Genomic DNA, 25,432 nt, shown 5'->3' with positions numbered 1-25,432 from the left:
GCCCATGTCCTGCGGTGCCTTAGAGCAAATTTGCACTCTGACAGTGGTGTAAAACTTCCCTAAAGACAGTGTAGCTGATCACTAAGGGATTCCCCCTGATTCCCAGCTTCCAAAATGCCCCATTGGGACAACTGTCAGATGCTGCTACTCTAATTTATGTCTGGGACTAGCTGGCATCTGGACAGACCCAGGACTGGGGGAGCACAAAGGTGGATTCACACATCTCTTCTTGAACTGCCCTGTGCACGTCTTTGCTCCTGCTCAGGAACTGGCCTAACATCATTCCTTAACCCAATGCCCCATGGGTCAATGGGTCATTTAGTACAAATCTAATAACAATAGCATATTACTATATACACTGGTAAACTATGAAAAGTTGTGAATGAGTAGGCTATTCGTACATACTTTGGCTGCCCTAGCTTTGTGTCGTCAACTACCCCAAAAGTGTCTACTAATGGCTGGCCATTATTAGATATGGCTAATTAATTTTACATTTTTATTAAAAAATAAAAATTAAAGTCTTGCTAAATGTATCCTTCCACTATAAAAATTAGTTCCTAGGAAAAGGATAAAATAGGAAGAACATAGTCACCTTTATTGTTTGCAATTATTTTTAACTTTCTCCATTTATTCAATTCCATAGACTATTTGGACTCTTAGGTGCTTAATTTGTCCCCCAGAAATGCAGCTGTACTTTCAGGAGCAATTTATGACCCAACAGCTACTTTTGTCTCACTTTCTTTTATAAAAAAATCCCCCAGCAATTTGGACTCCCAGTTTCTCCTTTAGAATGTGAGTAAAAGCAGATGAAAAGGCCACAAGCTGCTGCCAAAATGGCATCTTGGTAATTTGTAGGGCAGGGTAGTTTAAACTGCCATTTTTCACCTTCATCGCTTCTCTCCCTCAGGATCTATTCATATTATATTCTATTATATCTACGTTCTTATACTGTGCTCATCACTGTAATATTGGAACAACTTCCAGTTGTCCATCAAGCACATGACTACACATCTCTCATATCTTGTTTGTTCTCTCATCCTCTTCCTAGAGGGAGAAGCAGGTGGAGTGGAGAGTCCTGTTTTAGTAGTGTGTGTGTGTGTGTATGTTTAATATAAATACTTGCTGCTATATGTTAGAGAAGGCAAGGTCAAAGAAATGTGCCTTGCACTTGGAGCAGAAAGGGGTGTGGTTTGTGATGGTCCTAAATTCTTGGTGGAGATGACTGCATCGCTTCACTACCATCCCACAAGGTACCTTATTTTTGTCCCTACCAATAAATCTTCTCCGTCAGTCACTGAACATAGTGAAATAGGGATTTTTATTTGTGTTTATGTGATGATATCCCAGCCAATCAGAATGCAGTTTTGGACAATCAGGCCAACATTTTCAAAAGTGACTAGTGATTTTGGGGTGCCCAACTTGAAACAACTTTACGAAGTCTGATTTTCAGAGGGCAGCTGCTCAAAAATTACTGAAAATCAGGCTCTTTTAAGGTTGGGCACCTCAAAATGGAGGTACAGTTACTTCTGAAATATATGTCTAGCCATAACCTAATAGAATGCCCAACAAATCTGAGCAGAACTACCAGTAGAGGTTTTGTCACAGCTCCTGTTCAATGTGATTTTCTCACTGTAAGCTCAGAGCAATGAAGCTCGGTAAATAACATGTTAGACTAACATAGAAGATAACAAAAGGAAATAGTTAAGGTACCATAATAATTTTAGCCGCTCTTTTTTTTCCAGGTCACTATAATCTACCCAAAGATAACTAATTGTTCAAAGTAAACATTTGACTCCAACCACAAAAGGAATCCATTACACAAACATATAATTCACAGTCATTTTTAGTGGGTTGTAAACAGTTTGGAATGAGCATAAAATGGGACAAAAATCAAAGTGAGCATTTAGAAATGAAAAAGTGTTTGCTACAAAAGGTCAGTCCCTTTGCTTGGCAAACTATGTAGAAAAGCCTGGGAAAATGTTGAACACACAAGCAGTAGGGAATTTTAAAGCCAACAACCTCCCTGTTTCTTTAAACAGACATCGGAACCTATAACTGGATCCTGTCAAACAAATGACAGCAAAAAACATAACAGCTGCTAAGAAGCAAAGTTGAGAGATAAAGTTTTCTGAGCTAAGAACCTTCTCAGAAGTGGACTAAAGGTCTTTCTTAAATCTTTAGGCAAGGTTATGGATCCCAGGGTGGCTTTTCGGCACTGAGTCAAATATGCAATTTTATGTATCATTCCTGTCACAGCATATTGTGCTCCAAAAAAAAGAGAAAAAACAATGTCTACAATGTTCACTTCATAATAAAACCTATACCTGTAATCATCAATTGTGGAGTTGATGGTATCATTTTAAAGTCATTTAAATTGATTTGGGCAGAGCAAGTTGGATTTGTAAATGTAGGGGAAGAATGAATTGTCAAAACCATGTTTCAATAGATGGATGCCAAGATAAATGAAATCAAATTTCTCTGGAAAACTAGTCCCATTCCTTCACAAACCTAAAATATACTGTTTGCACAACAACATGTTTAGGTATTCGATCTGTTAGTTTATTGTGACACAGAGAAATTATCATCCCTGGAAAATATTTTAATATCAGATCAATTCCACATGATAAAGTTTTGCTATGAAAAGGTACTGGTTGGCATTTTGTTTAGGTACTACAGAGTGACGTTTCTAATTTTTTAAAATGAGTTTTACTTAAAAACAGCCAGTGGAACTTTAAAGGGTCCACAAATAACAAAATAAACAAATGATTCAAGAAATGACTGGAAATAATACCTGGCATAGAGACATAAAAACTTGAGATGAGAGCCCCACCCTTGGCAAGACTGCACAGTCTGTGAATTACTGTATAAGCTGAGGGTTAGATTGTCACAAGCTTCCCTCACTCAAATGCTTCACCCTGCTCAGATTGTGTTTCCAGCTACTCATCCAATATTCCCTGCTGGGAACAAGCAGAAATGGGTAGGGAGCTCTGGCCTCATCCTAGTTAATCTGTAACTAAGTAAACTGCTCCATGAAGAGAGGCAAAGGAACTTAGTTAAATGTCTTCAAGTCACCAGGGCCTGATGAAATATATCCTAAAATACTCCAGGAGCTGGCTTAGGAGATATCTGAGCGATTGTCTTCGAAAAGTCATGGAAGAGGGAGAGATTCCAGAGGACTGGAAAAGCGCAAATATAGTGCCAATCTATAAAAAGGGAAATAAGGAGAAACTGGGGAATTATAGACCAGTCAGCTTAACTTCAGTATTTGGAAAGATAATGGAGCAAATAATTAAGCAATCAGTTTGCAAACACCTAGAAGATAATAAAGTGATAAGTAACAGTCATCATGGATTTGTCAGGAACAAATTGTGTCAAACCAACCTAATAGCTTTCTTTGACAGGGTAGCATGTCTTGTGGATGGGGGGAGCAGTAGATGTGGTATATCTTGACTTTAGTAAGGCTTTAGATACCATCTTGCATGACCTTCTCATAAACAAACTAGGGAAATACAACCTAGTTGGAGCTACTATAAGGTTGTTGCATTACTGGTTGGAGAACTGTTCCCAGAGAGTAGTTATCAGTGGTTCACAGTCATGCTGGAAGAGTATATCGAGTGGAGTCCCACAGGGATCAGTACTGGGTCCAGTTCTGTTCAATATCTTCATAAATGATTTAGATAATTGCAAAGAGAGTGTAATTATAAAGTTTATGGTTGATACAAATTTAGGAGGGGTTGCTAGTGCTTTGGAGGATAGGATTAAAATTCAAAATGATCTGAAAAAATTAGAGAAATGGTCTGAAGTAAATAGGAAGAAATTCAATAAGAACTAATGCAAAGTACTCCACTTAGGAAGGAACAATCAGTTGAACACATACAAAATGGGAAATAATTGCCCAGGAAGAAGTACTGCAGAAAGGGATCTGGGGGTCATAGTGGATCACAAGCTAAATGTGAGTCAACTGTGTAACACTGATGAAAAAAAGCAAACATTCTCAGGAGTGTTGTAAGCAAGAGACAAGAAGTAATTATTTCTCTCTTCTCTGCGCTGATTAGGCCTCAATGGGAGTATTGTGTCCAGTTCTGGGTGCCACATTTCAGGAAAGATGTGGACAAATTGGAGAAAGTCCAGAGAAGAGCAACAAAAATGATTAAAGATCTAGAAAAAATGACCTATGAGGGAAGACTGAAAAAAATTAGTTTGTTTAGTCTGGAGAAGAGAAGACTGAGATATCAGTTTTCAAGTACATAAAAGGTTGCTACAAGGAGGAGGTAGAAAAATTGTTCTCCTTAACCCCTGAGGATAGAATAAGAAGCAATGGGCTAAACTGCAGCAAGGGTGTTTTAGGTTGGACATTAGGAAAAACGTATAATATGGAGATATTCCTATCTCATAGAACTGGAAGGGACCTTGAAAGGTCATTGAGTCCAGTCTCCTGCCTTCACTAGCAGGACCAAGTACTGTCCCTGACAGTTGTTTTTTTTTGCCCCAGAGCCCTAAATGCCCCCTCAAGGATTAAACTTACAACTGTGGGTTTAGCAGGCCAATGCTCAAACCACTGAACTATCCCTCCCCCCAGCTTCCTAGCTGTTGGGGTAGTTAAGCACTGGAATAAGTTGCCTAGGGAGGTTGTGGAATCTCCATCATTGGCAATTTTTAAGAGCAGGTTAGACAAACATCTGTCAGGGATGGTCTAGATAATACTTGTCTTGCCATGAGTGCAGGGGACTGGAGTAGATGACTTCTCGAGGTCCCTTCCAATCCTATGATTTTATGATTCTATGATTCTTCCCACTCGGAGAGAAAGTGGGAGCAAGAGAAGAATTGTGACTCCGTCACTCACAATTTTTCCCTCAGTGTATCCATCAGGTGTACACCAACCTTACTCGAGGCAGAATGTTCAGTTACCATCTAGCCGTAAGGAAATAATAGAAGCTTTCTCTGTAGGGGCTACTAGACTGGACACCAAGAGTCCACTCTTTCCCCCAGTTAAGCTGGTAGCAAAGGTCCTATTGACTGAAAAGGATCAAGGTTGGGCTCCTCATAATTTTAGGGACAGCATTTCACCAAATATTGAAGAAGGAACAAGTAAAATGGATAGGAAAAAAAATAACGAGCATGCTCCTGAAAACTTTAAGTCAATGGACCACTCATGTAGGGTTTGCAGAACTGGGCCTAATATTTTATTTTAATATTTATGATAAAGTATCTTGACAACCCTGAAATATGGCTCACGAAGAGAGACACTCTGCACCCAGTTCCATTTCCACAGTTAGAAATCGTAAATGAGAGATTACAAAGTTGGAGTTCACAACTTATAAACAAATGCTTGTGAACTAGTTAGAGCTGCATTATGGTCTGAGAAGAGAAGTTTACTGGACACAAAGAACCCCTGTCCTTTCCGTATATATTAAATGACTGGCTAAGAGGCAAACATCCAACTGAGTCAGCGGACCAGTCTCTGACCTCAGTTACACCAGTCTGATTCCAGAGTAACTCCATTGATTTAATGGAGGCATTCTGGATACACTTAGTGTAACTAAGATAAAAAACTGGCCAATAGCAAGTTACCTACCCTATGGTTTCAGTGTATTGGAAAATCCTCTTGTGGTTTGACAGTATAATGTGAAACCATAAAGATAATGAAACATACTAGATGGTATGTTTTACTTAGCTCACTATTAGGCTTTCTTTCCTATGTGTGGCCACAATATGCTAAAATTGAAAAACGTAAACAGTGTTTTATTGGGCACAGTATGTGACATATAAGCACCTTCATAACATGATGGTTAAGATGATCTTGTTAACAGCACAGTTGTCCAGCAAAGCATGAATGTCTTGTTCTTTCTGTTTCAAATAGGCAACATATAGGGCTGGACTCATAAGATCTGTTTTTTGGATTTTTTTTAAATGAAGTATATAAGCAACATTTCTTGATACAGCACAGTATATAGATTATATATTTTCTAAAAAGAAAAAGTAACTACAAGAGAAAAAAATATTTTCCAAAACAGCGAATGTGCCAGCTGTTCTGAGCATTTAGGCCATCTTACTAAGACTATGAAAGTAAACATAAAGTTTTCATTAAATGTGCCTTTCCCATAATTGGTACATAAGTATTTCCCATGACTCTGCAGTTGAGTGTCTTGGCTGGAGGCATATCTGGCCATTAGGAGGAGGGCTTTAGATCTGTTGAGTCTCAGCCATGCCGGGAGACTTGGCACCTCCACATACTGCTTCCTAATACCAACCCCAGTATAAAATGTCATCAGAAGCTTGCATAAACATTGGACTTAGCTTCACATAAATTACTGCTGTTCTGAGATAGTTTATGCCAGAACTTAGTAAAAACAACACTTAGAGTAAATAGAATATGAGTAAATCCGAGGATCTTAATCCAAGAAAATGATAATAGAAAAATGTATATCAAGTACAAACTCGTAAATACAGCACAATGAAATTTTATCTCATACCACTGAGATTAGTTTTTATTTACATACTGTACTAACTAAAATGATATACTAGCTTACAGTTACAGCAATTATGAAAAAAGCACATGAACCAAAGAACAATAATGCAATGCTTTAAAGGATCAATTGCTCTATAGAAACAGTGACACACATTTTCCTATTAATCCTTATGAATTAATTTGATATCCATACAGATATCTTACATACTTTGGATTTTTCTGTTATAATTTAGCATTAACAATGGACACTAGGATAGTGAGAACCTGAAACACACAAATGATTTATACCAGCTTTCTTTTTTCTTTTTAACTTTTAGCTCTTTTTATTTTGTTTGCACAAGAGTGGGGTCTCATTTTGGGGACCATTTACATGGGATACAGGACCAGGTGTCTGGTATAATAAGATACAGGACAGACACGTGTAGGCATATGTAAAATACATCTATTTTAATTATTATTTATTCGTCAAGAGCCAGTATCATGGTATAAATCTTTGGGTAGGATTTTCCCTAGAACCACAGCAGCCCCCTTTATGTCACTATGGCACGAAAAGGGGTTGTAAAGGGTCTGCTGTGGTTCTAGGGAAAATCCTCAAGTGCAGAAATATGGAGCCAGTGTAAGTAGCCCTATGTCACTCTTCAATCAAGGATTAGAGGTAAGGGAGGGACGGTCAGTGTTGGAGGGTTCATGGCTGGAGTGCTCTGCACTCTGGCTATTTTAAGCTGAAGAACAGCCCATAGGCAGCCTAGGTAAGAATGCCATAAGTTATAGATGCCCTGGGAGGCTTATATTAGGGGCTGTATTACCCCAGTAGCCTGGATTTTGGGAGGTACAAAGGCACCTTTGGCCTCCCTCCTCCTGGGTTACTCCCAGGCTACTCAAAACATCTGCAAACACTAAGTGCACCTTTCGATGAACCTGAGTTGAGATTGGAACACGAAACTAGGCAAGGTTTGGGGTTTTCATAATGCTAATTTTGAAAAATAAAATTGATTTTCTCTCTAATCTCCATTTTTCCCTTTTGCAATCTGCTTCTCTTTTTCTCTCCTCCTCCTCCTCCCCCTGTAAAACTTTCTCACTCCTCCCTTCTATATTTCTCTGCCTGTCCCATCCCCTGTCAGATGTCTGTGCTCCTTTCTTCCAAAAACCACTGCTACTATCTCCCCCTGCACGATACCTCCGCTCTGTTATTCTGGCAGTTCCTGTCTACCTACCCCTCTGGGAATAACAGTATTTCCAGTGCAGTCCTTTCTACATAATTAAGTCATGAATTTCTAGGAGTTTGAATCTCTAGGCCAATTTCATCGCACCCTTCACATAAACCCAGCTAACAATCATTAAATTAGAATTGCTTTCTCCTACTCTAAAACTGTCTAAAGATCTTTTTTTTTTCCGTTGGTTCTCTTTTTTATTCAGATTCTAGACAACAACAGCACTGGGTTGTCCCATCTTTATTTTGAAAACTATCTTTTGCAAGATATACTTTTCCCATGACCCCTGGAACAAGTTGTAAACTTGTAAGAAATGGTGATTAAGCGTCACATTTTTATACAATACATTTTTAGGATTCTGTATCTACTTCCAATGAAAATGACCTTCAATGAGAGAAGAAGAAAGATCAAATGTCCTAATTATATTTTATTTTGCTGTCATTATTTATGATGAAAGAAAAACTCTTAAAATACAAATGAAAGTGCATCATAACCTTGGGACAGCACTATAGCTTTGAATAACATCAATAAAAACAGGAACCCAAATGCAGAAGAGGAAAAAAATGTAACAGAGACTCTAAAACTACTTACAAGTTAGACTGGCATTTGTTTTGGTTAGGTAACATTGGGGACATACCAAAAAATGTAACAGCATAACAACCACAAGGGATCTTAGTATGAATGTTATGAGACTTCTAGCACTGTAATTACTGACATTTTATGAATGTTTTAGCGTTGGCTTGCACACAAAAAGTTTGCAACTGAATCAAGAATATGTCAAACAGATAATATAGAGACAAAAATTAGCATTAATTTGTTTTATTAATATCTCTATTGTAAAAAAAGAAAAAGAAAAAAGAATCTGTAATAGTTGAGTGAATCACTAAAGTATAATTTGAACTGCATGGCTTCTCTGGCAAGACAAGTGGAGTTCTTAAGTTAGAGCATCAGTTGTAAATATGGCTGCAGGAATGAAAAATAGTGTTGAATATTAAGTTACCCACCTCTTTTTTCAACAGCTTCTATACACCGTTTTACAAATAGGGGGACTGTGGAATTTTCGTGCTCACACACTAACTGCAAATGGGAGCCAAAAACTTGATCTAAACAGAGTAAAGAAGATAAATATATTAAAACATGATAAACAATAACTAATAAATACATGATTATAATAATGGGCTCTTCGCTTCTTCAAAGGCTTGTGCATTAACCAACTACTCCTGTTTGGTTGTTAGAGAGATAAAAGAAGTACCAAAGCCTTCCTGACTCCTGACGGTTTTTATTTTATGCCCCAGTGGGGATACAATTGCTCTTATAAACATAATTTGCTGAAAATTACAGAGAAGACTCAAGCCACAAAATTGTGATTTGTATTTTGAACCGTCTAATGTTAAGGTGTGGGATTTTGGTTCAGTGCAGCATTATGATAAGAGCCATTTCTGAAATCCAGATCTCTGTCTGGTTCAAATTTGAAATATCCAAAAGTAAATCATGATGTCCCTGATCCTGAAAGCTCACACCCACTCTACCCACATGGAGCCCCATTGCTCATAATGGAGCTCCATGTTGGTGCATGGATTTGAGTGACATACTAGCTTGTAGAATCAATGCCTAATCCCATCTCTACTGTAATTACTGGTCATAAAATTATCCATCCTTTTAAAAAGTCCAAGCACAGTATTTGATTGCATCATTTCCTGCAGCAGTGAATTCCACAAGTTGGGTATATAAGTGGTTGCCCCAAAAAACTTTTCAGTTGCCTGAGATAATCAAATACTTCAGTATTTACAGTGCACCCTAACTATGTCCTATGTGAAGTTCAGGAAAGTTTAAGAACCACAATAGTAATGTTAAGTAATTCTAACAGCAACATCTGAAAGCTTTTAAGGGCAACAACTTTACACGAAACAAAGTTATATTTTCTTCTTACATTTGCCTTTTTTATTTGTTGTCCTTGTAAAGAAACTATTTTGATAATTTTTCTTGTCTAGTGTATCTGGGGGATTTAGGAATACACTGTTAGTAGTTATGGCTTTGACTCCCAGTGTCAATTGCACCTCTGTTCCTCTTAGTATTCTTTTTTGTGTGGAAGGCAGTTGGCGAAAACCCATTTTCTGTACTTTTGTATTTAAAATAGATGTACTTTTGATGAGAATAGCAAATAGGCTTCAGTGACTGAACTTGTAAATCATGTTGTTTACATACTGAATTAGAGTTTAACTAGGTAATGCTGCTTTTTAGTTTTTATGCTTTTAAACTTTTGATCGACATAGGATGTTCATCTCGAAACACAGCATAACCAGGTTAAATATCTCAGATTACAAATTAGCTTTATCCACCTCATCTCCACTCTATATTTTTGACAAAGTATGAAAAGAGCACTCAGTAATGGGAATTTTGTCATCTAGAATCAAAATGAATCAAACAGATGAGGAAAATCACTCAATAAGAGCAGTTTAATGTTCAAACAATCTGACTGCATTATCATTATTTACCCAAAGAGACAGTCTCCGCATACCTTTTCAACAGTGTACTACAATTTGAAAATTAGTACAAAGGACTTTGATAAAACTTCTGTACTTGAGATTTTTTTAGTACAATTTGAAATTTAAGAGAGCACATATAACACACCATATTAACACTCAGAACACCAAGGATGAGTATAGTCATCCTTAACTTTCTGTACAGCAGTACTAAAGACAAACAAACTCATCTATGGTACCTCAGCTCCTTCCACTCCCACAGAACAGGAGCATTGTCTCGCTCTCCCAAAACTATATCCACACTCACCCAAAATTCAGTTGCACCCCTCCCATAAAGAAGTCCACAACTTGTCCTGCCCTTCTTCAAAGCAGGCCAAAAGCTTCATGTTTGTCATTTGTCTTCAGGGGTGCTGGAACAATTTTTATAGTGGGGATGCTGAGAGCCATTGAATCAAGCTGTGAACCCTGTATATCATAGAAACCACTTCAAGTCAGGAGGTGCAGTAGCACCCCCAGTGCCCCTAGTTCCAACACATATGTTTGCCTTACAGGGTCACTAGCTCTTGCCTCCTTTTGTTCAACTCTCACCCTTGCAATATAATTGTCTTTTCTCTGCTTATGGTCATCAGCCTGAGGAACAAGTTGGGAAAGGGGAGCAAGGAAGCAAGGAAAGACATGCTGGGAGTGCAGGTCTGGGCAGGAAAATGGTCCCCAGCACTGAAGAGTCAGAACCAAAACTTGTTTCTGCCAAGAATTCCACTCTGCCATGTCTTCAAATAGCCAGAAAGCCTCCCTTCTCTCTAGGTCAGTGGTTTTCAATATCCCTGGCAAATAGACAGGTCCTGGTGATGTACACATGTTATTATGTATGTATTTTTTAACTATTAATTTCAAATTTTTCAAATAGGAGTACTTAAATTAAAAAAAATCCCAGACCTTCTCATGTAAAAAGGAAACTTTTATCATCTGAGTAATTTTTAGACTTAGATTGTAAACTAAAGCGCAGGCCTCATTTTTTATAAAGCACATTTTTGCACTAGATAATTATTAATAAACATCATTATAATTTTTTCCCCGTGTGTGTCTGTGTATCTGTGTGTTTATTCTCAGAACAGTTTTAGAATGAATTGTGTGTTGGGAAAACATACTGAGAGTTATATAAATAGAATGGATATAATTTATTTTCGTTTTTTAATAATTTTGACAGATAATATATGCTTATTTCTATTTTTAAAATAATTTTATTGATTTAAATTTTGAATGTTGCAGGAAATTATGGGAGGGTTAGACAATTATGTAATGACAGTAGACACTGAGATTCAAAAAGTTAAAACTTTATAAACCATTAAAACATAAAAATCAACATCACATGTCAAAATATATGAAGTAAATATCCTTGAATCAACATACCACACCTGATTTTACTATTCATTCACTAGTCCACTTGTAACAAGCCAATTCAAAAGCCTACATCACTGGATTTTGACTGTGATAAGTTTTCAAGCAGCTTTTCTCTTACTTTGCCTATCTGTAAATGTCTATTATTATTGATGGAAATATTTTTCATCCATTTGTATATGCACAGTGACGTTGCTGATAAAAATGTAATCCTTTCAAGCCAATATATAAACCATCTCAGATACACAGAACCAGATCCTCAAAGGTATTTAGGTGCCTAACTCCAGGAGTCTAAAGCCATAGTTACTAAGAACTAGATTTTCAAAGTGTGCATTTTAAATAGGGAGTTTGGAGCAATGATGTGCAATATTTTACCCCCAAAGGAATAGAACTGGAAATAAGAACTAGGCAGTGACCACCTGTTTCTCCAACTTATTGCAGCCTGCTGAATCTGCTTGCCCTATGATACAGGAAAACGCGTTCTGGATTTCCTGAGTCAAAATATGAAGGAAGGTCCATTCCAACTCATCCAAATATATGTATTCTGCAGTCTGACACTGCATTTTTTTTACAACCCAAAAGTTCATTGAGTTACTCAAACTTCTGGGTACACAAGGAATGTCGGGTTGGGGGTCACAGAAATACATTCTAGAAGGTCGCGTGCATGTGTGGCAATTACATAGAAGTTAGTGATCTGTTACATGTTTTGGGGTTATGTTTGTGACAAAGAATGGACAGGTTACGTTTTCTTCATGAAACATTTATAGTTTCCGCCAGTGGTAATTATGTATACAGAGATTGATGATTAAAATGTTCTAGTACTTCCTCCTTTGACATCTTAATTGTTTTAAAAATTTCAGTGAAGACCTATCAAATTCTTCACATGACATGGTATGTTCTCTGATGCTAATTACATTAAAAAGATGTAAAACTGTATCTCATTTGAGGGGCTAGGGTGTTTGTAAAATGATAGGTCAGAAGTGACAGGGGCAATGGACTGCATTGTCTATAGATAGTCAACATATCAACAATTGAGGAACAATTAATGCTTTACGGTTCAGCAAGTTACCGTAACTACTATAAGTACATCATGTCTGGCATCCAGGAATCTCAAGTTACTTTCACCATTTTCAGTAATAGGAAGCCAAGTGTTTGGGAAAAAAAACACATTGGTTTAGTGAATGGTGGTTCGAGCGAGGAACAGAGAAGTCGGATTTCCAGAGGTGAAATCCTGGCTCCACTGATGTCAATGTCAGAACTCCCATAGATTTCAGTGCGGCCAGGATTTCACCTTTGGATTTTATTCTTGAATCTGCAAACTGCTTAACCTCAGTTTATCTACCTATAAAAATGAATATTTACTTATGTTATAGTTAATGTTTTGAAACACACTTTGTCATACTTCTTAGATAGGTGCTAAGTATTATTATTGTCTTCAACTGAAGAACCAGATAGACAAATGGGGCGACATGAGGCTAGTTGTCACACCACTGTTATAGTTCTAAGCAATGAAAAAGGCTACAGAAAACATTTAAACCAATCTACTTCCTTCTAAAAAGTATTATTTTAGAAAAGCAAGATTATTTAGTGACTGAATATGCAGCTGGAAGCCAAGAACTCCTAAGGTCAAAACCAAGTTCTGCCCCTGACACTGTATGACTTTGATCCAAGTCACTTAATTTCTCTGAGTTTCCATTTCCTTGTCTATAAGGTGGAGATACTAATGCTTACATCACAATATGTATATTCTTATAACTCATATGCTTGTACAATATATTTATTCTTGTACTGTATTTTGAAAACAAGCATTTATACAAGTGCTAAGAATTAATTTTTGTAGGCAACAATTTGATATTTCTTTTCTTTTTTTAACTCACTTATTGAAAAAATAAATTATTGCTCTTTAAAATGTTCTTCTTTAATATCTATTAATATTTTAAATCAGTGTAAGAGAAGAAAGTAACTAGAACATCTTTTCATATAATGAAAACAAATAACTGTTCCTAATAGATAAAGGAAGCAAAAGAGGGTTTTGTTTGATTTATCTATATTAGGGCATTTCAGAACTTTTTATGACTTGAAAAAAAAAAAAAAAAAAAAAAGGATGTACACAACACTTCTAACCTCTTGTTATGACAGTTTATGTTTCCTATCCAGCTTATTTAACTCAAATGTCTGGGAAATAGACACAATTACCACCTTATGGAATGCTACTTAAATTTAAATGCTCCCCTCTGAATAGAAACCTACTTCATCTTCTCAAAGTTTATTCCAGCTTCTCAGGAATTATTCCCTCTATAAGCGCCTAAAATTCTCTTCATCATTTAAAATTTTTAACTAATGATTATTCAGAAGTATCCTTTATTGTAACAAAGGAAATTCTCATACAGTGGACTCTGTTCACAAGAACTTGAACAAAGGAGCTGCATACTATGCCTGTATTCAGCTTTAATCATTCACTCTTTCAGCTGTTATCAATTTAAAACCAATGAAACTCCCACACTGAGTCCATTTGAGCAGTCAATTTTAATATTTTGGGCATCTGTAGTTATTCTGAATTGGCTGCAAAAGCAGAACTAACAAGTTAAGCTCTAACCATAAGTCTACATCAGGCTGGTAAACCATGCATCAAACACAGACAGTTAGTCAATAGCGTAGAATGAAAAACCAACAAGCATTTTTAAGAAGAGCAATATATTCATAATATGTTTGGCAGTATGGTTTGCATTACACATCCTTGATATCTACGCATTAAACTTTCTATTCAAGATGGTGGTGTCTGTGACAGCGTTGTATGCTGATATGAAATGAGACACCAAAAGGGGATGGCATGGATACTAACAAAATTGTAAGATATAAAATGATAACTACAGCTGCTATTAATTGCTATTAATTGCCCACTGCCAGGAGCCTGACAGACATACTCTTCACACGCAGCTTGTGCAGCCCAAAGTCTGAGCTATTGACTCTAAGCTGCAGAAACCAAGAAAATGGGAGACAATACTGCTGTAAAATGAACATTTAAAACAAGATCACAGAGGTCACAGCCACATTCAGAATGTTACTGCTTAATTATTTTTGGTGTGTATGTATGCAATATGGCCAAGTTCTCACAGAACTCTTACAGTATCTATTTCTTTGATGTTTTTATTCAAATAAAAGCACAAGTACACCGTTGGAAAAAATATTAGTGCCATTGGAAAAATGGAACATCACTGTTCTAATTCTGGAAAAAAGAGTAGGTGGCCTGGTAGTACCATCCCCACAGGTTTTTGGGAAGACAAAGCTTTGAATGAGATGCAGTGCAGTGCATTCCAAAGGCAAATATATGCTGATCTATCCCTGCTACAACTTAATTTGGAGAGTTGGACTGCTAAAAATTTTATCATAGACTAAGTTGAGAAAATTATCTGCTCTCCACCCTCTTAAATGTTGAGGGGAAGATAGCCATAAAGAGAGGGAGAGAGAGACTGAAATGAGCATCAAAACAGCAATTTTACAATTACTGGGTTTTGGGGGACACTGGAAAAGCAGTTTCTATATATTCAGTATACGTGGAGGGGAGGGTGTGTTGTAGTGGAAGCTGTGTTGAAATTACAAGCCATCACTTAAGTGTGAGGCGATTCCTGGTCCTGTTTGCAGACTCTGAGGCTCTTTAGGGAAATGTATGATCTGGGTCTTCTGCAGTCAATCTGCAAAGAGCAAGCCTAGTGCAAGGTGGGGTGGGTTGTGCCTCTCTGCCTTAGGGCACACCCTGATTTCATTCTTTGTGTTTTGGGTTCTTGTGTGTTATCATTCTGAATGCCAAGAAATAAAGTAGTGTTATATTGCAACCTTCCAGCATAATTAAATCATTATGGTCTAGTATTACAAACACTAACGACTCACATTAGGAATGTAATTCATGTATATAGGATCGGGGTCCATATAATTTTAATGGCATTAATTGTTTAAGGTTTCCATAAGAAATTACATCTCTACCTCGATATAACGCTGTCCTCGGGAGCCAAAAAATCTTACCGCGTTATAGGTGAAACCGCGTTATAGCGAACTTGCTTTGCCCCGCCCTCCCTCTCCCCCCCGGAACACTGCTTTACCGCGTTATATCAGAATTAGTGTTATATCGGGTCGCGTTATATTGGGGAAGAGGTGTATATACTTCTGCACAGAAGGATATGTAGGCCCAGTTTTTCAAAGGTTATTAGGTGCCTAAAGATACAGCTAGATGCCTAGAGGGGTTTTCAAAAGTGTCTAAATGCCTATGTTCCACTGAGTCTGTCACCTAGGTGCTTCTGAAAATCCCATTAAATGCCTATCTGCATCTTCATGGACCTAAATACATTTAAAAATCTGGACCATAGTAACCAAATAATTAGATGACACTGAAAGTAAGTGGGATAGTGCAAAGCAAGAAAAATAACCTTGCACATTTCAGAGTCTGATGAACCTTATATTTAAAATACAGGTGCAAATCACATTTCCATGTGAATCTGCCACTCTCCTTCATGCAGTACTTATTTTTCTTTAAAACAAAGTTTTGTTAAGGGTTTAGTGACAATTATATAATTTCCAGATTTTCTAATAACTGTATTGATGGATCAAAGTACCCCAGGAGAAAAAACTACAATTTAATTTTGAAGCATATGTATCCCAAGTTGAGAAATGTGTTGAGTCCTCTGGCCAAGAGTGCACACATCAGTGACAATCAGAGAAGAGGATTGCATTTAAGTGAACTTACCACCTTAAAATGTATTCACTCTTGCCTATAATTTACGTGTTAAATTTATTGGAGTTTTGGTTCCAGTGTGACACACAAAGTAAAAAATCAATACAGATTTGAAAGCTTTCTAGTGCCCCTGGCACATATGAATGGCACTTGATGAAAAGTGAAGGTTTTCATAGCACCTACAGTGCCACTGCTTTGGTGTAATTATCACCACATGCTTCACAGATATTTATATCAATTCTTCACTAGCCCATAGAACAGCTTTTGTTATAAGTTTGGCATTGTGATACCCTGCAAGGCTACAGATGTACTTTTATTGAAAGTATTAATTATTTTAAGGAATTTATAATTCCGACAGAAGTATTCCCCTCTGGGATTAAAGTTAGTATGTATGTCCTCAGAGTTGGAGGAATTTCTCGTAAAAATTGGTCAACATTCCCCTCCCCCCACCCCCCAAGAATAGGGGAAATAGTTTTGTGATGTTTCTGAAGCCATTTAAATCACCTATAGGGAAAAAAAATAGATGCATTTTAAAACATGAAATTTGTAAGCCCTTTATTTTTAATCTGGATAGTTGCAATTTGCTATTTAAAATATTGTAATATAAGCCTAAAAATTAACATTTAAAAGTGGGCTGTGTGTAAGCACTGCAACTGCATTTTCATAACATTATAACAGATTAAGGGATAAACTCCACTGAAGACAATGAAGGAACCTTATCAAATGAGCATTTCACATAGACTTACTGTAGATTGGAATTAAGCCCTGCTAACGAATCCTGATTCATTTGCATGGCCAGAACCTAATCCTAATGAATCTTCTTGGAAGAAAACGAACATGTTTTCTGTACAGTTACATTAGTTTATTATTAAAACTCTGCTAGGGAATGCAGATCCTGACTCTCTATGGCAGAACATAATGCATCTGGGTTTTCCATACAGGAACATCCCAATTAGAACCAGGCTATGTTAGTGAATCAGGAGTCTAATGCAACTATATCTGAAAACAAATGCATCTGGTTTTCCTACAGAGATACATTAGAGGATGGATTTGAGTTATGCTAATGAATCTGGATTTGTTAGTAGGGATCACATCTGATCCCTTTGTAACACCACAGGAGATTCATCAGCTACACTTTATTAAACTGAAAAAAACCACCCTTAAATACAGAAATTAAAAGACTATAAATTGCAACACAAGCTTCTGCTCTGATACTGTAATAACTGAAAAACTAAAATGATGCACTCAAATCCCACCCTCAACCCAAATTGTGCTTTTTAAAGTGGCATCCAAACCCCTTACATATTATACTGAGATACAATAGTTGATTAGGGACAGATTCTGAAAGTTAGGCACACAACTTCACACATAAATGTGCATGTGACTAATTTATGTTTGCAAATACCTGATATATTTGTGGGGGAATATTTTCAAAAGTGCCTAAGGGATCTAGAATCACAAGTCTCATTGACTTTCAGTGCAAGTTGTGCTTTTCAATTCTTTAGGCACTTCTAAAAATCTCTCCCAAAATAATCAATAATTTATGTGCACATGTTTGTGTGTGCCTAACTGTGAAAATCTGCCCCATAATATTTTAGATATTAAGGGTCAGATCCTGAGGTGATCCCAAGCATTGCTCTGTGCACTGTGTGGGGCTGGGTGAAGGCAGCTTTCTGCCACCACCTTGATCCTGGACAAAGGTGGTAGGTTTAAACCCTAAAGGTGTTGACTGCTAACTGACTGCTGTTGGCTCAGAATTGCTGGTACCCAAGAGGTGCCAAAGCCTTGTGGCAAAGAACCCATAGCTAGCCAGTTTGCATATACAGTTGTAGTTTTTGCACATACTAATTGCTGAGTGTTCAAATTTTTCAAGCACAGTTCCAGAAGGTATTTGATTATATGGTCTTGCTTGACCACTGGTGGTCAGAATACCACCAGTTATAAGATAACAGTACCTACACTTTGGAAAACTGCATTCCTGAGATCAACCAACAAAAGGTAACAATGTTTTTTCTCTCTATATATATAACTTCTAATATACACTCTCTCTCTCTCTTTATATATATTTATAATTTTATCTTACAAAAAACTAGATATATGGGTTAGACAATGAAGGTATATAGCAGGGGTTGGCAACCTTTGGCATGCGGCTCGCCAGGGTAAGCACCCTGGTGGGCCAGGCCAGTTTGTTTACCTGCTGCATCTGCAAGTTCGGCCGGTCGCGGCTCCCACTGGCTGCAGTTCGCTGCTCCAGGCCAATGGGGGCTGCAGGAAGCGGCGCGGGTCGAAGGATGTGCTGGCCACGGCTTCCCGCCGCCCCCATTGCCCTGGAGCAGCGAACCGCGACCAGTGGGAGCTGCAATTGGCCGAACCTGCAGAAGCGGCAGGTAAACAAACCGGCCTGGCCCGCCAGGGTGCTTACCCTGGCGAGCCACGTGCTAAAGGTTGCCGACCCCTGGTGTATAGCAAGCTTCTTTACAATGTAGATGGTGTACAATTGTGTGAAATCTGAGGGTTTCTAGAACATGCACACCAAAATAGCATCAGAAGAAGCCAAGCAATATAGAGATACATTTAACTACATGTTTTTTTAGTCAGAAAAGCTAAACTCTTACAAAACTGAATGAGTTCTCTGATACACAGCAGAAAAAATATCTAGCAAGAAATACCTGAAAAATCCAAATAGTCCTATGCATTTAATTGGTGACAGGAATGAAAATATTGTGAAATAGGAACACTCATTAATGAGCTTTCAGTTTTTAATCAGAAAAATAGATAAGAGAAAACACACCTTTAATAAGTCCTTTTTCTTGCAACGTTTTCAGCGAGGGTCTTCGGTTGATAAACTTCTTTAATCTGCTTTTGACTCGATTTCTGTCATTTGTATCAGAGGCACTGTAGTTCAGTCTGAAAACTGGAGAAAAAAGAAAAGAAAATCTACATTTCTAGTAAAGCTACATTTTTAAAACTAGTAGTACTTTGTGCAAATTTTCTTGGAAAACAATGGCCATGTCCACCCTTGAGAAATCACACAGTAGGTCAGCAGTATAGCTGGTGGGATAGTACAAAGAGTTTAATTAATATTTGTGTGAAAAAAACATGATGCATTCACTCAATAGTATTCATGAAGTCATATTATTTATTGCTCATAAATATTTGGATGGCCACCAGTTTACTTGTGAAACGTTCATGAATCCCAAGAGTTTCACATGGATGATTATTCAACTGACCGTTCCAATTGGAAGTGTACTATATGTTATTAGTGGGATACTATTTTTATGAGAAGGGGTGGGTTGACACAGCACTAGTGATGGTCTGAATCCCCTTGCCAAGTCAGATTAGCATCCCATTATTGTTAATACAATTGTAGAAAGCATGGTTTATTGACAAGAAACATATGCATGATGCATTAATTTATGGAAGAAAAAGTGTTCCAATTCTAAATATTTCATTTTATTATATTTAGGTATTTACTGCACTGAGAAACCTTTGGGCTAAGTTCTCTCGTGGTTTATGCCAGCAAGGTGTGGGACTCACTTCCTGAGAGTCCACAGGAGCAAACCGTGATGATGCAAATCAGCTATAACTTCTTGTCTGCTGGGGTGTTCACAGAGAACTGTCACAGCTCCCTAAATTGGCAATACTGATGGCAAGAGGCATACCCAGGACCTCAAAATATTCCCTACTTCAGCGTTCAGCACGTCTCCATGTCTATATTGTTCCATCCTGTGTTTAAAGCAGTGAGTAGGGATTCTGTGTGAGAAAATCTCTGTGCGGATTCCCCAACCTCACACATCCTAAGACATCTGTGGGAGGCCAGAGATATCCATTTTTTGCCCCTCATAAGGCTTTTCCAGTTTCCCTGTGCCTTGGCTCTGGCAGTCCCTAAGTCACCTAGAGGGCTGTGAACCAAAGGTTATATAGCAAGATGCTGTACAATCTTTTCCAGTAAGATCTCCAGGGCTGAAGGGGGATGATATCTGTGTCTTGGCCTACTCAGTCTCCAGCTCATTCCTTTTCATGGACCTTGGACTGCAGAGAGCACCTCCTCACAGAATTGCTCACCAGAAAGGTAGCTGATCCCCAATTCTTCATGGAGAAGAGGAGATCCACAAATTTACCGTTCCCTCGGTGGTCCACTAAGAGGGATGATTCAGCCCTCCAGTGGCAGGGCTTCTATGGAGCATTCAGGGTCCCTCTCCTTTCATAACTTCTATGGCAGCATGGTTATAGACGTATATATCCTCCCCCCACATGAAATCTCCCCCTAGATGCAGCAGTCCTCACTAGAAGTATCTGAGAAAAATATTATAGAGGGAAATCATGATCTAGATTACGCTGGGTTTTGTAGCAAGCAGTTTCACATTAGTTATAAATAACAGAATGCTAAAAGGTGCACAATTATAAAATAGTGATTATTTAAAGGGTCCTCTTAAAGAACTGTACAAAATCCTGGAATAATGTGGTTTATATTACAATTCTGATTTTAACAGCCAACCTTATAAAACGGTTTATGCTTTGCTGTTGTCAAGGGAGCAAAACTTGCCAAATTGTTCATTTTAAGTAAATATAACCATAACCAATTAAGGAAAGCAATGTTTAAACACATGCCTATGATAATCAGAGCATAGTTTGCTTCTGATTTCACTACTGATTTTAACAGAAGAGTGTTCAATTTTCCCACAGCACTAAAATGACCCCACACATACTTCCACAAACTAGTAATCACACAGGACAAATAAAACAACACTTTATTGGAAAATACACAGCTTGGTACAATAATCCATCATTTATGAAAAATAGACTTCACATTTTTAATGGTAGCATTCTTAGGGTGATGCATCATAGAATATAAAGATTAGTGTTCAATTGATAGTTGACTCTTTTGTTCACTTTATATTTTAGAACTTTTTGTTCAAAGTTAGGCAATCCTTGGCACGGATGGGCTAAAATTCCAAGTCACTCAGCCTTGCTATAAAAAGAATAACAAATGGATGTTTCTAGTACTGCATCTTAAGGGTACTTTGAAACAGTAGAGTGAATTGCATTTAGTTTTCTGACTGTGGGTATGTGGCTTAAGATAATTCTCTCCATAGTAGTTCAATTTTTCTTTCCTTGCTCCCAGGGTGCAGCCTCCCCATTTCAAATGTGGCACAAGTAAAACCACTCAGTTACTTTATGCCTGACACATTTCTCAGTCTGCAGGATTCTGAAATACTTATAAATTCTAATTCACATAATGCCTGCTTTCACTTCAGTATTAGCTCTGGCTATAACACCAAATTTGTTACGATGATTTAACGGATCCCAATGTAGTTCACATTGAAGAACAGTTAGATAGGGGATCTACAATTCAATGTAGGGGTAAATAATACTTATGCACAGAAAGATGTTTTATTCCAGCTGTGTAGTTTTATACCTGATACAGCAACTATGGTGTTAAAACTACATCTAGAGGTAGGAATCATTATTGTCATAGACACTTTTTGTATATCCCATGTTAGATTATATATAGCATGGAGAAAAACATCAGCAAAGCCAATTTTGATGAGTTTCTTATATTATGCTGGTAAGCACATGCAAGTCACCAGAGGGAAACCTCCCAGAAATTCAAGGGTTTGGATAATATGATCCAGAATTGAGCACTGGCTAGAAATACTCTTGCTGGGATCTTGTTTAGAAATATCTTTTTTTCCTGCCAAACCGCTGCTCTCGTGGTATCCCCATGTAATAATGGCTTTGTTTTATATTTGGAAATGCAAAGAGAGCTAGATGTTGTTTCCAAATGGAAAAATGTAGTTATACAACAGAAAGATTATAACAAACAGTTTTCTATAGTACTTTACTTTTTCAAATTTCAGACTACGGCTGTGACTAGTGAAGATCTTCCATTAATGGAAGTTAGCAAACTCAAACAGATTAACTACCAACTGCATGTAACAACTTGGCCATCTAGCTGTCCATTAGTTAAAATGACTGGCTGCAGTCAGTTTGGAATCCTTGAGTCGTCGTCTTCTTGTTCTGCATCTGCCATCTGTAGAGGCTGTTCTGTTGATTGTTTTTTCTAAGAAACAAACTGTAGATGTCAACAGTTTCTGTTGAACTCCTCATGGTCGTTCTCACTTACATATGATCTGGGTCCTGAATTCTTTTTCTTTATGGCAGCTGGAGTTGTCCATCCTTTTTCCTCCAACCAATATGATGAGAACACAATCATCGGGTTCTAGACTTGGCAGTTCTCTAACTAACTGACATCTGTTGTAAAAGTGTTCATAAGCTCTTTTACTCTTTTTATCCAATTTAGCTACTCTCTATGTTTGTCCACTTTGGAGATAGATTATTTTCCAAAGTTGGAACAGAAGTTCTGAGTTGTCTTCCCAACAGGAGTTATGCTGGACTACATCCAGTAGCTGCTGGTGTTGATCTGTAACTCAGAAGAGTGATGAATGGATCTTCCTGCTGTAAGATTTTCTTGGCTGTCTATATAGCTATCTAAGCCTCTCCTTTCACTTGTGGACTGCTAGTAATATGATAAAAATCATATTTCATTACGAATGACTTAAATTCTGCTGCAGTGAATTATGGTCCATTGTCCTTCACTAGTTGTTCTGGAATACCAATGTCAGCAAAAGTGCACTTCAGTTTCTTGATAACACTACAACATGTTAGCTACTTCAAATACACTATATTTCTGTATAACTGGAAAAATAGTCCATTACAACCAGGTAATTATGTCCTCTGAATTGGTATAAATTTGCAGCTAGTCTCTTCCAAGGTCTGTCTGGTAGAGGTGTTTTTACACCGTATTGTTCAGCATCATCTCTGAAGTTGATTTGTACTGGATCTCCTTTCAAAAATCCAATATTATCAAATCCTCCACGGAGTTCCTCCACCTTTCTCACTAAGCCCAGCATGTCTACTGTGCTGCAGTTGAGAAGCTCTTGGCCTTTGATCCTTTGTTCACATGAACTCTGAATGCATAGCTTTGTCTTTCTAAGTTGTTTCTATGGTGAAGTGGCCGATGCCGTTCAAAATACCTGCAGAGCTAGTCAGAGCTGTGTTGTGACTTCAGCTCTGGAATGAATTGAAGGTGATTGTAAGTGCCTCCTGAGATGACTGTGATGGCAGCTCCTGAGTTTATTTTAAAGTCAATAGTCTTGCTGTGAATATTCAATTTCAGTCTCCAGGCAGGTTCTATGTCATCACAAGTGATAGAATCCAGAAACAATGGCTCTTGATTGTCTGTAATATGAGTCAACTGCCTGACTGCTTTGGTGAGGCAAACAGCTGCAAAATGTCCATATTTCATGCATTCATTACACCATGTGCCTCAGCCTGGACATACATCTTATCTTGGGATGTTACATTTTTCACACTTTGCGCATGTAGACTGGAACTTGTCCCTCTTAGGCATTGTCTACACTATCACTGCAAGCCGATCTAACGTTATGTAACTTAAGTCTCCGTAACTTACATCAACTTAAAGTGGCGTCTACACTGCTCTATGTCACTATGTCAACAGGAGACACTCATTGAGGTGGCGTACTGAAGTTGATGGGAGAGCAGTCTCCCATCAACTTTAGTGCGTCTTCACCAGACCCGCTAAACTGATGCCACTTCATTGATGGCAATAGCACCAATTTAGCTCAATAGTGAAGACAAGCCCTTAGCCTAGGAGTTCTCTCTCCTTCCTTTGGGGTTTTATGATAATGACTTTTAACACTCAAGTTTCTGTTTGTAGCTTCTAAGCTAGTTTCAGATTTTTCAAGTTGCTCCTCCCTTTTGTTCTATTGTTTGACTAATTCTGATGTCTTTGCTATCCGTATAGCTATCTGTATATATGGTTAAATCTCTCTCTGCAACTGTAGATGCTGTGAAAGGTTTTTGTCTGTTAATCCAATAACCAGTCTGTCTGATTTTCTCTCTTTGCATTCCCCAAGTCAGTTTTCAGCCAATGTTTGCAGAGCTCTTATGAAACAGTCAACATTTCCCCCTCGTTCTTGAATTCTCTGGTGACAGCATGCTTTTTCATAAACCACAGTTCTCTGGGGGTATAAAGTATGCGTCAAACAGCCTTTTATAGTAATCTTTGTGACTGTCTTCAGGAAAGTCAAAGGATTTAAACGTATGCTCTGCTTGCTTCCATAGAGCATATATTAAAGAGGATACCGGTATATCTCCACTTTCTTTGTGGAATTTATTTGCAATGTGAAATCTTGCAAAATATTGTTTCCAGTCTGTCCATTGTGAAGGTGTGTCAAAGCTGGAGTTCTCTGGGCTTTGAAGAGTGGCAAGTTGATGAGATCCTGCAACCTTTGTTGCTTTACTCCCTATGTCTGCAAGCTTTATTGCTGTTCCTTCTGTCTTCAACATTAGTTGCTATGTTCCTTCTGTTTCCAATCTTAGTTGCTATGTTCCTTCTGATTCTATTTTTAGTTTACTCCTGATACCACGGCATGATCTTGCGTACCAGATATGGACTAGTCACAGAGCCTGCTCACACACCAGATATGTTCAGCATAAGATCCTTCAGTGCTCTTCCAGGTATAGCTGAAGCTCTTTTATAAGGTCTTTTATACACAGTGCCACCTAGTGGCTGATCAGTATAATACAGTTTAGCATTCCTTTACACCTCCAACATTCATTATAAATAGGCATTTCACTTGGTACCATTATATTGGCTATTCTGACATATGATGGAACAAATTCTGGAGCACTGTTTAAAGTGCACTATACATACATGCTTCAAAAACAGCATGCTCCAACCAGTAAAGACCCATGCGAGTATCATTGCCCCTCTCTCCCTGCACAGATTCTTCCCACTGGAAACACAAATAGTTTGTGAGAGACGAAAGGGGAATGCATGGTTGTCTGTGCTGAGCCAGGAAAGTTTACAGAATGTATAGGTGAAAACTACAGAAGGCAAAATATCATTCTAAGTTTTTCCTTGCCAAAAATGAGAGCAGGACACTACATTCCAGCAGCAAAAGGATAAGGAGAGGTTACTCATCTTGTTCAGAAACTAGAGTTCTTTGAGATGTGTGCCCTATATGTGCTCTATTTCAGGGATATCTTTGATCAGAGATTTTCAATAGCAGTGCCATTTCGGCCCATGCATGCACTCCAGACATCCTCGTGCCCTGTA

The 25,432-nt window shown here is 37.9% G+C and overlaps 1 protein-coding gene across 1 annotated transcript in view; it reads right to left on the bottom strand.

Annotated features, from left to right (window-relative positions):
• ARHGAP15 (Rho GTPase activating protein 15) overlaps positions 1 to 25,432 on the bottom strand; it is a 398,066-nt gene that overhangs the window by 127,549 nt on the left and 245,085 nt on the right. The window contains exons 9-10 of the mRNA XM_034786034.1: positions 19,079 to 19,201; positions 8,685 to 8,783 (exon numbers count right to left, since the gene is read on the bottom strand). Of these exons, the coding sequence (XP_034641925.1) occupies positions 8,685 to 8,783; positions 19,079 to 19,201 (222 nt within the window). The remainder of the gene's footprint in view (positions 1 to 8,684; positions 8,784 to 19,078; positions 19,202 to 25,432) is intronic.

Source organism: Trachemys scripta, chromosome 11 (genome assembly GCF_013100865.1).
Source record: "Trachemys scripta elegans isolate TJP31775 chromosome 11, CAS_Tse_1.0, whole genome shotgun sequence".
NCBI classification, from domain to species: domain Eukaryota; kingdom Metazoa; phylum Chordata; order Testudines; family Emydidae; genus Trachemys; species Trachemys scripta.
Note: the sequence above shows the minus strand (reverse complement) of the source record. Positions and strands in the feature narration are given on the sequence as shown.